This window comes from Macaca mulatta, chromosome 1 (genome assembly GCF_049350105.2).
Source record: "Macaca mulatta isolate MMU2019108-1 chromosome 1, T2T-MMU8v2.0, whole genome shotgun sequence".
NCBI classification, from domain to species: Eukaryota; Metazoa; Chordata; class Mammalia; order Primates; family Cercopithecidae; genus Macaca; species Macaca mulatta.
Window position 1 is genome coordinate 177,846,663 of NC_133406.1, and position 14,431 is coordinate 177,861,093.

A 14,431-nucleotide genomic window follows, 5' to 3' on the forward strand; every position below is an offset into this window, starting at 1 on the left:
TGGAGTGCAGTGGCACAGTCTTGGCTCACTGCAATCACCGCCTCCACGATTAAAGCGATTCTTATGCCTTAGCCTCCTGAGTAGCTGTGATTACACGTAAGTATGCACCACAATGCCAGGCTAAGTCTTGTATTTTTAGTTGAGATGAGGTGTCTCCATGTTGGCCACGCTGTTCTCAAACTCCCGGACTCAAGTAATCCACCTGCCTCGGACTCCCAAAGTGTTGGGATTACAGGCGTGAGCCACCGTGCCTGGCCCTAAATACCTTAATTTAAAAGGCAAAGATTATTAGATTGGATAAAAAAGCATGACTCAGCTAGTACTTCCTATTAGAAACATATTTTAAATGTAAAGACACAAATAAAGTGTAAAGTATGAAAAAAGATACACCATGTAACTTTAAGCAAAAGAAAGCTGAAGTGGCTATATTTTTATTATTATTATACTTTAAGTTCAGGAATACATGTGCAGAACATGCAGGTTTGTTACATAGGTATACACACGCATGGTGGTTTGCTGCATCCACCGACCCATCACCTACATTAGGTATTTCTCCTAATGCTATCCCTTCCCTAGTTCCCCACCCGCCGCAAGGCCCCGGTATGTGATGTTCCCCTCCCAGTCTCCATGTATTCTCATTGTTCAACTCCCACTTATGAGTGAGAACAGGCAGTGTCTGGTTTTCTGTTCCTGCGTTAGTCTGCTGAGAATGATGGTTTCCAGCTTCATCCATGTCCCTGCAAAGGACATGAACTCATCCTTTTTATGGCTGCATAGTATTCCATGGTGTATATGTGCCACATTTTCTTTATCCAGCCTATCATTGATGGGCATTTGGGTTGGTTCCAAGTCTTTGATACTGTGAATAGTGCCACAATAAACATACATGTGCATGTGTCTTTATAGTAGAATGATTTAAAATCCTTTGGGTACATACCCAGTAATAGGATTGCTGGGTCAAATGGTATTTCTGGTTCTAGATCTTTGAGGAATTGCCACACTGTCTTCCACATGGTTGAACTAATTTACACTGCCGCCAACAGTGTAAAAGCATTCCTATTTCTCCACATCCTCTCCAGCATGTTGTTTCCTGACTTTTTAATGATCATCATTCTAACTGGCATGAGATGGTGTCTCATTGCGGTTTTTATTGCATTTCTTTAATGACCAGTGATAATGGGCTTCTTTTCATATATTTGTTGGCCACATAAATGTCTTCTTTTGAGAAGTGTCTGTTCACATCCTTCGCCCACTTTTTGATGGGATTGTTTTTTTCTTGTAAATGTGTTTAAGTTCCTTGTAGATTCTGGATATTAGTCCTTTGTCAGATGGAGAGATTGCAAAAATTTTCTCCCATTCTGTAGATTGCCTATTCACTCTGATGATAGTTTCTTTTACTGGGCAGAAGCTCTTTAGTTTAATTAGATCCCATCTGTCAATTTTGGCTTTTGTCGCCACTGCTCTTGGTGTTTTAGTCATGAAGTGTTTGCCCATGCCTATGTCCTGAATGGTAATGCCTAGGTTTTCTTCTAGGGTTTTTATGGTTTTAGGTCTTATGTTTAAGTCTTTAATCCATCTTGAGTTAATTTTTGCATAAGGTGTAAGGAAGGGGTCCAGTTTCAGTTTTCTGCATATGGCTAGCCAGTTTTCCCAATACTATTTATTAAATAGGGAATCCTTTCCCCGTTTCTTGTTTTTGTCAGGTTTGTCAAAGATCAGATGGTTGTAGATGTGTGGCATTATTCCTGAGGCCTCTGTTCTGTTCCACTGGTCTATGTATCTGTTTTGGTTACTGTAGCCTTGTTGTATAGTTTGAAGTCAGGTAGTGAGATGCCTCCAGCTTTGTTCTTTTTGCTTAGGATTGTCTTGGCTATGCAACCTCTTTTTTGGTTCCATATGAACTTTAAGGTAGTTTTTTCCAATTCTGTGAAGAAAGTCAACGGTAGCTTGATGGGGATAGCATTGAATCTATAAATTACTTTGGGCAGTATGGCCATTTTCATGATATTGATTCTTCCTATCCATGAGCATGGAATGTTTTTCCATTTGTTTGTGTCCTCTCTTATTTCCTTGAGCAGTTGTTTGTAGTTCTCCTTGAAGAGGTCCTTCACTTCCCTTGTAAGTTGGATTCCTAGGTATTTTATTCTCTTGGTAGCAATTGTGAATGGGAGTTCACTCATGATTTGGCTCTCTGTTTGTCTATTATTGGTGTATAGGAATGCCTGTGATTTTTGCACATTGATTTTGTATCCTGAGACTTTGTTGAAGTTGCTTATCAGGATAAGGAGATTTTGGGCTGAGACAATGGAGTTTTCTAAATATACAATCATGTCATCTGCAAACAGAGAAAATTTGACTTCCTCTCTTCCTATCTGAATACCCTTTATCTCTTTCTCTTGCCTGATTGCCCTGGCCAGAACTTCCAATACTATGTTGAATAGGAATGGTAAGAGAGGGCATCCTTGTCTTGTGCCGGTTTTCAAAGGGAATGCTTCCAGCTTTCGCCCATTCAGTATGATACTGGCTGTGGGTTTGTCATAAGTAGTTCTTATTATTTTGAGATACGTTCCATCAATACCTAGTTTATTGAGAGTTTTTACCATGAAGCAGTTTTGAATTTTATCAAAGGCCTTTTCTGCATCTATTAAGATAATCATGTGGTTTTTGTCATTGGGTCTGTTTATGTGATGGATCACGTTTATTGATTTGCGTACGTTGAACCAGCCTTGCTGCATCCCAGGGATGAAGCCAACTTGATCGTGGTGCATAAGCTTTTTGATGTGCTGCTGGATTCGGTTTGCCAGTATTTTATTGAGGATTTTCGCATTGATGTCGATCAGGGATACTGGCCTGAAATTTTGTTTTTCTGTTGTGTGTCTGTGAAGTGGCTATATTAATATCAGACAAAATAGACTTCAGACCAAAGAATTCACCAGGAATAAAGAAGGTCATTTCAAAACTACTAAGGAGTCAATTCATTAAGAAACAATAATTCTAAATGTTTATGTACCTAATAACAGAGCTTCAAAATAGTCCTCACTTAATGTTGTCAAAAGGTTCTCAGAAACTGTGGCTTTAAGCAAAATGACGTACAATACAATCAATTTTTTTCTCATCATTGTTATAATGAAATGAAGTTGAACAAAAGGATGTTGAGGACCTGCTGTATATCATTTCACTTAATGTCACAGTTTCCAAGAACCTATCTGTGACATTAAGTAGGAATTACTGTAAAGGAAGCAAAAACTGATAGAAATTCAGGAAGAAATAGACAAATCCACAATGACAGATGTTAAATCATTTTGGTCCCTGAGATACAACTGGTATACCAGAGATAACCCTAAAGTAATTTTTCCTTAATAGCTCTTAGGCCCACCATGTCCTGGTCACCTAAGAGAAGACCTGAAAAAATCCTAGCCAGGTGATGGCATGCGATCTGTGGAAAGATGAGGCTTATTAAAAATAAAATAAATTCTTAATTGTTTTCTTCATAGACAGATCACAGACAAATTGCAACAATTTTTTTTACTTTTGGTATTTGGTCTAGATAATACTAGGAGGGCCATTTGGATTTATGTACTATACACCTTGACATAACAGTACATAGCATGATATAATGAGAAGGAAAAACTGCATAATACAAGGAAATATGTTTGTAGCTCAGAAAGGTAGGAAGATAGGTTTAAAAGTTTGATAAATCAGGACAGATTCAGCATTGTTAAAATAATCTAATTTTTGCAACCATGTTCTAATATTACTAGAAATTAAATAACAGAGACAGAATCAAGTTTAAGAATCTTGTATTAAATTATCATGAATGAATTCACTGTAGATGACTCAGAGGGTAGCAGTGATATAAAACCACTGTGGCTGAAAGCCGCTACCTTCTAAGTACTTAGACTTGTAAGATATCAGAATGTCAATGCCTTCAAATAGAAAGGGAACTGAAACAAATGAATGAAACTATCCATCAGATAAACACCACAGAAAATGGAAGATGAGTGACACCAGCTAAAGTAATTTCACTAAAATCCTTAGCAAAAGTAACTACTAGAAAATTTCTCTATGATAGAAAAGGAGATATTAAAGAATCAAGAATTTAAGTAGGAATATGATCCAGTTAGAAATACATTTCAAATATTAATTTGAATTCATGCCTTTATAAGAAAAACACTGAAAACATTTATCTGTTCTAGCTTGTCCACTGAAATGGCCTGGGTCAATATCATGCCCACAAAGCACCTTTGCACTCAGATTATGGTCTCTAACACTTTTTCTGCTAAAGAAAAAAAAAAAAAAACAATGAGGACTAATGGGAAATTGCTAGCTTCCTATCTGATACTGTAAAGTACAAAGTGGGTCTGAACATGTGGTTTGGAAGAAAACAAGTCGTTTCATAAGATTAATATGGATTTGTTGAAAGATACAGAAGCAAATCTCAAAGGACCTTCCACTGGCCATTGTCACGACAATTTGAGCATCAAAAGATTATTGGTTGAGATCAACCAACATACAGTAAATGTGAAAAGTCGTAAGTCTGTAATGACAAAAAGAAAATGTTAGCATTAAAATATCTTAAATGAGGTGAAGAGAATATTATATTTCTGTTGAGGCAACAAAGCAAGTCTTGACAAGGCAGGGCAATAACCTCTACACATGTGTTAGGAACTAAAAATTCACCAAAGTGAATATTTTTCTAGTTATTTAATGTCTCTCATCTGCTGGACTGTAAGTTGCTTGAGAGTAAAGATTGTGTGTTTCATACCTTTAGCAGTAACCCCAGTGCCTGGCACATAGTAAGCTCTCAATAAATACTTGTGGAATGAATGAATAACTTTATTCATCTAATCCTCTTCTTGTGAATACTTGTTTCCAACTTTTTATTAAAGCTACAATAAATTTCTTGTACATGTGTTTTCCACACATATGGAGAACTTCTCTGTAAATACTTAAGGGTCTTAGAAATGCTGGGTCGTAAGTTATACATATTCTCTATTTTTCTAGGTACTCGCAAATTTCTCACAAACCGGTTATACCAATTTACCGTCCCACCAGCAGTGTTTCAGTTCCCATTTCTTCATACCCTTGCTAACACTTGATATCATCAAACCTTTAAATTTTTGTATATTATATCTGATAAGTAAGAATAGTATCTCATTTTCATTTGCATTCCCCTTATTACCAGGATATGCATTTTCTTATATTTGGCCATTCAAGTTTCTAATTAGACAGCACCTCTTCATGATCTTGGCTCATTTTTCTTGGGTTGTTCAAGTTTTTATATTCAATGCATATTCATTTGTGGTTCTTTATTGTTTTGAAGAGTAATCTTTCCTGATACATCTTTGCACACACTATAAAATGTATGTGTAAATATATATTTATAATATATTATTATAAATATATAATTATATATTATCTAAGTGATACATAATTATACTGTATAATTATATTATATAATTACATTATATAATTATACAGTATGATTACACAGTATAATTATATAAAATTATACAGTATAATTATATAATTATGATTATAGACTATATGTTATATACACTGTCTATATGTCTATGTATATATACACATGTGTATACATATACATATATGTATTTTTACATATACATACATACATATGTGTATATATACACATATGTATATATAAACATATACATATATTTAATGTAATATACATATATTTATTATATATGTATATTTATACATATTTGTATAAATATCATGTGGATATTTTTAATTTTATCTGGTCAAACTGATTAGTATTTCCCTCTATAGACTGTGTTTTACAGTTTATACAAGTTCTTCTTGGCTGGCACGGTGGCTCAAGCCTGTAATCCTAACTCTTTGGGAGGCCAAGATAGAAGGACCACTTGAGCCAAGGAGTTTGAGACAACCCTGGACAACATAGGGAGACCCTGTCTCTACAAAAAATAAAAATAAAAAATTAACTGGGTGTGGTGGCACACACTTGTGGTCCCAGCTACTTGGGAGGCTGAGGTAGGAGGATCATTTGAGCCCAGGGAGGTCAAGGCTGCAGTGAGCCATGATTGTGACACTGCACTCCAGCCTGGGCAACAGAGCAAGACACTGTCTCAGACTATAAAAAATAAATTCTTCTCTACTCCAGTATCATAACTATTCGTTCTATAAAACAATGCAATTTAGTTTTAGCACATATCATGGAGCCACAGCAAATAGCACATATCACAGCATCAGTAAATGTAGACTAGCTGCTATTAATATGACTGCTTTTACTTTTGTATTCTTACCACTCTAGTAAAAATGCTCTCTCAAAAGTCATCAGTAATTTCTCATTGCCAGGCCCTACACTGTCTACTCGGGCTATTTCCTGCTCTACCTCTTTTAAGCATTTATACACTTTGTGAAACCGCCTTTTTCTGCAAATGTCTTTCCTTTGGTTTCTACAGTAGTATACTATTGTGAATTTTGTGCTATATATTGCCTTTCCTTTCTCAGTTTAATTCACTGATCCTTCTTCAGTATATCCTTAAAGACAGATATTTTCCACCTCTACTTTCCATCAATGTGATCTTATCTATTGGCCTTAAATGCCACCTTGCTGGGCGGGGGTGGGGAACTTAACAAATCAATATGTCTATCCTTCACTTTCACACAGCCTACCTGAAATAACACATACCTGAATTTAAATTATCTTCCCCCTAAAATTCAGGCTTCCTCTAGTATACCACTTTTGCTTACCAACACTATCATCCAAGATGGAGATATTTAAATCTTTGTTTCCTCTCTGTCTTCGAAGACCCCAAATCCAATCATCTGCCAGATGCTGTTGATGCTACCTTAAAATATCTCAAATCCATCCTCTCTTTTCCAGATCCATTGCCCTATATCAAAGTCATCATGTCCTGCCTGCTGACTTTCAATTCTTTTACATTACCATCAGTTATCTTTTTAAAGCATGAAGTGGAAAAACACTTCCTTTTAGTCTATATTCAACACTTCACCTCTGACACCAAATGTGTGAAGGTTTTTCCCACACCAACCGATATTCCAACTCTGCAGACACCAACCAGGAATCCCATACTTCAATTATGAACTAACTACCTAAAGTTAGCACACACCCCACAGGTTAAGGGCTGTCCCATAAGATCAATCTCCACTTCAGATACCAATCATCAGAAGTAGGTTCCAGATTACCCATACTTCTGTCCAACTTGGCTATAAATCAGCGGTTCCTACTATCCCCTCTTCAGGTTTGGTAATTCGCTATGATGACTCACAGAACTCAAGGAAACACTTGGTTATATTTTGCCATTTATTATAAAGGATGTCACAAAGAATACAGATGAAGAGGTACACAGAGCAAGATCTAGAAGGGTCCCAAGCACAGGAGCTTCTGCTCCCATGAAATTGGAGTGTGTTAACCTCCCAGGAGGTGGATGTGTTCACCAACCCAGAAGCTCTCCATATCCCATACTTTAGGGATTCGTATGGAGGCTTCATCACATAGGCATGATAAATTATCAACTCAATCTCCAGTTCCTCTTCCCTTCCCCAGAGGATTGAGAATAGAGCTGAAAGTTCCAAGCTTCTAATCATGGCTTGGGCTTTCTGGTGACAAGATGCCATCCAGAAACCAACAGAGTCACCTCATTAGAACAAAAGATGCATTCTAATCACCCAGGAAATTCCAAGGGATTTAGGAGCTCCTATGAGACACTCCCATCACCACTATCACTCAGTAAATTCTAAGAGTTACCAACTGTGTTAGGAACTGGGATCAAAGACCGAACACTAGAACAGAAGATGTTCCTAGTACCCCTACCACTCAGGATATTATAAGGGTTTTAGTTCTGAGTCAGGAACAGGGGACAGAAACTAATATATATAATTCCTATGATTTCACAAGCATATATTCAGTTATGATTTTGATGTGCTCCTTCTGGGCATGATCAATGTCCTAGCCAGCATTTGTTTGAACCAAAAATGATATGACATGTAGAAGTCCAAAGCTAGCCCTAAGGTTTCTGCTAATTCTTCACAGCTTAAGGTCATGGTCCTATGTGCTTTTAGCTCTTGCAATGATAATGTGTTGTTTTTTTCATCCCAGATGCCAAATTTAACCTTTTTCCAGAAAAATTCCTCTTACATCAAGTATTTCATGAGCTTAACTGACTTTACTGAAGATCAGGGACAATAACAAGGAAACCTCTCAATGGACATAACGCCCCCGGCCGCCTTTCTGGCTCTCTCTCTTTTCTTATCCCCTCTTCCCACACCTTTCTCCTTTCCTATATCCCCAATCCTACTCCAGAAAAGAAGTCTTGTATTTCCCTCATTTATAGCTTCTTTATAATTTACTTTTCATCTCTTGATTTTTCAAAGTATTTCTTCCAAAATATATATACATAATGCATCCTAAGAATAATTCTAATAACTTTAATTTTTGAATTCATAAATAATATCACTTAAAATGCTTATATGTATCAGACATATAGATACAAACCCATACTCTCAACCATACATATTGCTATGTTGGTCCTCGGCCCAGAAAAAAAAAAAAAATGACCTAACTCTTTAGCACAGCACTCAAGATCTTCCTCTATAATTTGGTCCTTTTCAAAATTATCTCCTACCATAGCTAAACTGGACATCTCTCTGTCTCCTAAATATGCCCTTTAATATCTCACTGCTCTTGCTTTCATCATGCCATTCTATTTACCTGAAATGCATTCCTTCTTTATCTATCAAATTCCTACTTATCCTTCAAGATTGTTGTAAGGACTCAATGAGTTAATGCATGTAAATTATTTAGAATACCACTTGGAACATTATAAATGCTCAATAAATGTCAGTTGTTATTACTACAAGCCATTTACAAGGTTTTAGAAAATTGCTAATAAATGATATACCAAAATAGGTCAACCAAAAATGAAAAGCCATGGTAACAACATACTGTAACACATATTCACTCTCTCTCTTTCTCACACACAAAACATAAAACCAAGCAAAGATGTATATTTAAAAGAATGCCAGTATTAGAGACACAGCCTTGGTTTAAATTTCAGCTCTGCCACTTAATACCCATGTGGCTTTGGACAAATTATTTAACTTCTCAAATTTCCTGCCTTTCCATTCATAAGATGGGAATACCTCAATCTATCTTGTAGGTTTGTTGTGAGAATTAAAGATATTTCCTAAAGAGCCTAGCATGGTGCCTGGCACCCAATGAGTGACACGAATTATTAAAAGAAAATATAAGAAAATGACTGAAAACATTAGTATACATAGAAATTCAAAACCATCAAGTAAAGTCAATTTCAGATACTGAAACATCCTTCAGAATTGAAAAAAATTATCATTTTTAGATTAACTAAGGTGATACTTTTAATTATCAAAGAATGTGACAAAGAATATTAACATCTCAATTCAAGTAATATTTACTTAGTACTCATACTGTAAGTCCAAAATCACAGGGATAGAACAAAAGATGACAAGATCCTTATCCTCAAGTAGTTAACAAGAAACCCAAACAACAAAGTAATATATCATGGGCTATAAGAAATACAAATACTTAACAGAAATATTGCAAAAGTAGATTAATCTAGAAATAAAATAATAATAAGTTACATGATGATTTCTACAAAAATTTTTCAATGATTCACAAATTTTGCACTTACCTTCATATTTAAAATGGTAACATTTTCCAAGCAATAATACAGGAGAATTTCTACTAAAATACGTCTTTGTTTTCAACACCCAACCTAACAAAAAAAAAGAAAAGAAAACGTTTTGTAATTAAAAGACTTCAGACTAAAAGTACAGCAGCATTTTCTTTTATTTAATTTCAAACCATTAATTATTATTTATGGATGTGCATTTTTTGGCAACAGTTGCAAAATACAATATTTGTACAATGAACTGGAAATACAGGCAATTTATGCTAGTTTCAAATAAAGTTAACAATTTTAAACACACTTTAAAAACTATCCAATTAAAGGGCAAAAGAAAGAAAAAATTTTAATTTTAATTTATTTTCAGATAGCTCACAATGGTCTTTATCAAGTTCTCACAATGTTCTTATAGTACAATTTAAACTGCCAATTGTGTTTTTCCTGAATTTGCATTATCAAGGGGTTATACTGAATTCTGTTTTCACACTTATTTTATGAATATGAGCTTTTTTCCTGTTGAAGCTGGTTCTGCCCAAGTACCTGGCACAGAAATGAGGCTGCCTGAAATTGTATCTGAAAAGCCAAGGTATTATCATCACCTCAAATTCTGTATGCTTTAGAACACTAAAAAAAAAAAATTACACAAGCCATGAGGATAGTAACATACTCTAGCAACTTAAAAAAAAAAAAAAAAAAAAAAACAGGTGCAGTGGCTCACACCTGTAATCCCAGCACTTTGGGAGGCCAAGGCGGGCAGATCACAAGGTCAGGAGTTCAAGACAACCTGGCCAATATGGTGAAACCCCATCTCTACTAAGAATACAAAAAAAATTAGCCGGGTGTGGTGGTACACACCTGTAGTCCCAGCTACTCAGGAGACTGAGGCAGGAGAATCACTTGAACCTGGGAAGCGGAGATTGCAGTTAGCCGAGATTGCACCACTGCACTCCAGCCTGGGCAACAGAGCAAGACTATGTCTCCAAAAAAAAAAAAAAAGACCACATCATATGCTTCAGTTTCTAAGCTTTCTAAGCAATGTTTATGATGATACTTGGCTCTTTCTTCAGGAGATATTTTTAACTACATTCCTTATAGAAATGCTTCATTCAAAGTAAAGTATGCCATTTATTCTCAAGTAATTGTCGGTGACTTAAGAGGGAAGATGATAAATATTGCCAAATATTTCTTTGGATTTATACAATTTTCAAAGCATGATACTTACTATATTTCATGTTGTTCCAAGCAGATATAAATTTAGTTTTTAGCTTGTCAACTTCATCTGTTCCTGTAGCCTCCATATTCAAATTCTAAAGGAAAAGCCATCACTTGATTGCATTCTTCTGTAGAGTTTAATCTTTTATACTGACTTAAAAAATTAAGGAAAAATAAGTAATTACTACATATATGGTTATATGGAGCCATACCTGTTAAAGTTACTTAAGTAATTAAATACAATCTGAACTGGAAATGAACAAAACAATTTCTCTTTTTATGGTCAGAAATAAACAGGAAACCAATTTATCATTTTACAAACAGAAATCTTATAGAGTAAGATATTCTATATTTTAATTACAAAAAACCTTTACTACCAAATATACAACAATAAACCTATCATGCAAAACTAAGCAATAATCTCCCCCAACTGCTCACAATTGAATACAATAAATCAATTTAGTAACACAGCTCTGCTCTGGTGCACTGGCGCAAGTGAGAATATCCAAGATTTATTTTATCTGTAATTAGAGAAGGTGATTTGAAATCTTATTTTAAAAATCTTCACTATCTTCAGAATGGAAGCTTCCACTTATATTGATTAGTCACTACTTTCACATAAAGTCTAATTACTTTGTTTTGTTTTTTAAATAACGTATTTCCTACATTTCCTTCCTATCTCCATACTGTAGCACTTAAAAAATAGAATGGCTTAAATTTATAATGGAAAATGTTGTCTTACTTTAAAATAGAATAAATGTAGCTCATAAGTGTTTGTTTTATTACTGACTTCAGGGAAAATTGAGATGTGTGATATAATCTGAAAAGGAACAAATTATCACTGAAAATGCTTGTGCTTATTTGCAATAATTCACAGACAGTTTACTTTTCAAGAAAAGAATGCTACACAGAACATTACCCTTTTAGGATTATAAATATCTACTCAAAAATATTGATACACTCATTTCTCTAACAATAGACATTCCATTTTATAATATGTATTAAAAGTTACCAATTATATATCATAGTTCTGAGCCAGGAGAAAGCATGGTCTATGGGAAGAACTTAAAAAGTCAATGTGACCAGAAAACAGAAAAGTCTAAAAAAGTGGCATGAGATGAGGCTATAGGGTTATACAGATGCCAAAGCACAAAGGGCCTTATAGACCAGGTTAAAAAATTTGTTCTTTATCCTAAAAGCAATTTGTTTCAAACAGGAATATCATAACCAGATTCAGTAGGTTTGTTTTACTTCAATAGCAGCGTGGAGAAGAACATGGAAAGGAACAAGAGTAGATAATGAGTTTACTACTACAGGTTGAGTATCCCTTATCCAAAATGCTTGGAACTGAAAGTGTTTGGATTTCTATTTTTTTTTAACATTGCATTATATATACTTACTAGTTAAGGATCGTTAATCCGAAAATCCAAAATCCAAAATGCTCCAATGAGCATTTCCTTTGAGCATCATGTTGGCACTCAAAAAGTTACAGATCCTGGAAAATTTTAGATTTCTGATTTTTGGATTAAGGATGTTCAATCGATATTATATAGGACTAGGAGATGATAGCTTGGACTGGAGCAGTGAAGATGGAGAAATGGACATCTGAGGAAACACGTAGAAAATTCAGTAAGTCTTGGTGATACAATGGATATGGAAAGTAAAGAACAGGGATATGCCAAAGATAAACCCAGACTTTGGTCGGTGAAACTGAACAGATGGTGCCAATCACTGAGATAGAAAACATCAGGAGAGGGAGAGGTTAGAGGGAGAAGATTATGAATTTGACTTGAGATATGTGGTATTTAAGATGTCTCTGAGAAACACAAGCAGAGAGCCATTCTTTTCTTTTTTTTTTTTTTTTTTTGAGATGGAGTCTTGCTCTGTCCCCCAGCTGGAGTACAGTAGTGCAATCTCAGCTCACTGCAAGCTCTGCCTCCCCGGTTCATGCCATTCTCCTGCCTCAGCCTCCCGAGTAGCTGGGACTACAGGCGCCCAATACCACACCCGGCTAATTTTTTGTATTTTTAGTGGAGACAGGGTTTCACTGTGTTAGCCAGGATGGTCTCGATCTCCTGACCTCATGATCCGCCCACCTCGGCCTCCCAAAGTGCTGGGATTACAGGTGTGAGCTACCTCGCCAGCCTTCTCTTTTTTTTTTTTTTTTTTTTTTTTTAAGACGGAATCTCGCTCTGTCACCCAGGCTGGAGTGCAGTGGCGACATCTCAGCTCACTGCAATCTCCGCCTCCCAGCAGGCTGGTCTTGAACTCCTAACCTCGTGATCCAACCACCTTGGCCTCCCAAAGTCCTGGGATTACAGGCATGAGCCACCGCACCCAGCCATTCTTTTCTTTAATCATTAAATTATTGCCAGGCACTGTTCTAGGCACTGCAGGTACAGCCGAGACAACAAAGGCAATTAAATACCTGTTCTCTTGGAACTTACACTCTAGATATATTCTCAGGATGTCAATCAACGGGGCAGTTGGATATATAGATCTGGAACTCAAAGGAGAGGTCTGGGCTAGGCATATTAATTTGAGAACTGCTGATATATAAATGAGAATGAAAGCTATTAACACATTCCTCAAGGACTCTGCTTTTTTTGTTTGTTTATACCCCTAGCACTTGGCATAGTTCCTGGTACTTAAGGATGATGATATTTAAGGCCCTTCAAGAAATAACCTCTGCCTACTTACTCGGCTTCCTCTTTTACTCTTTCACTTGCAGCAAATGCTGAAACCACATTTAATATTAATATCAAAGTTTCCTGAACTTGGTATATTATCTGGTACCTCATGCCTTTGCATCTGTTCCCTCTACCTGAAGTGCCTTACTACTCACCCTCACTGTATGACTACCATACTATCACGGAGTCCCTGAAACTCAGCTTCAGTTTCACTTCCTCTGGTAAGACTGGTAAGATTTCCTGACTACCCTCTCTAAACTGTAAACTAAGATAGGGGTCCTCCACTCAGTTCTCATAGGATCCTACGTTTTCCTGTATCACCACACTCATTGCACTATACTGTAACTGAGTGTCCTTAAATTCTGCCTGGCACACAATTGGTTCTCAAAAATATTTATTAAAGGAATCAGTGAACTGATATAAAATATAGGTACATCACTAGCGGCACTCTCACCAGAATTAGAATTTTTTTTAACTGACACTAGAATAAAGAAAAGGAAAGAAGAATTTTCCTCAAGAAAACTGCATACATAATTTAGCAAAATCTGGAAAAGCAAGAAAAGGAAAAGAGTTTATAAAATGTGTGAATTATATATAGTGCATCTACATGATGGATTATACATCCATTAAAAATGTCTCCGAAAATGGGGAAACACTATGCAGAATCTGAAACTTATGTATCATACGACACAGGCAAGGGCAGGGACAATGGAGGGGGAATGAAGGGAGTTAGAAAGTAAGAAAGAAGTACACCAAAATGTTAAAAGTAGTTTCTCCGTGGTTTTTTTTTTTTTTTAATATCACAATTGCCCACATCTTAAACAAAAGCATTTATTATTTGCAGAATTTTAAAAAATT

General features: G+C 35.8%; 1 protein-coding gene across 19 annotated transcripts in view; it reads right to left on the minus strand.

Moving 5' to 3' along the window:
• Positions 1–14,431, minus strand: part of ATG4C (autophagy related 4C cysteine peptidase) — an 82,425-nt gene that overhangs the window by 51,554 nt on the left and 16,440 nt on the right. For 8 of the 19 annotated variants that reach the window (XM_077937452.1, XM_028828619.2, XM_077937828.1 and 5 more), the window contains exons 2-3: positions 10,894–11,037; positions 9,678–9,761 (exon numbers count right to left, since the gene is read on the minus strand). In XM_077937452.1, coding sequence (XP_077793578.1) covers positions 9,678–9,761; positions 10,894–10,969 — 160 coding nt within the window. In that variant the 5' untranslated portion in view covers positions 10,970–11,037. 19 annotated transcript variants of the gene reach the window in all.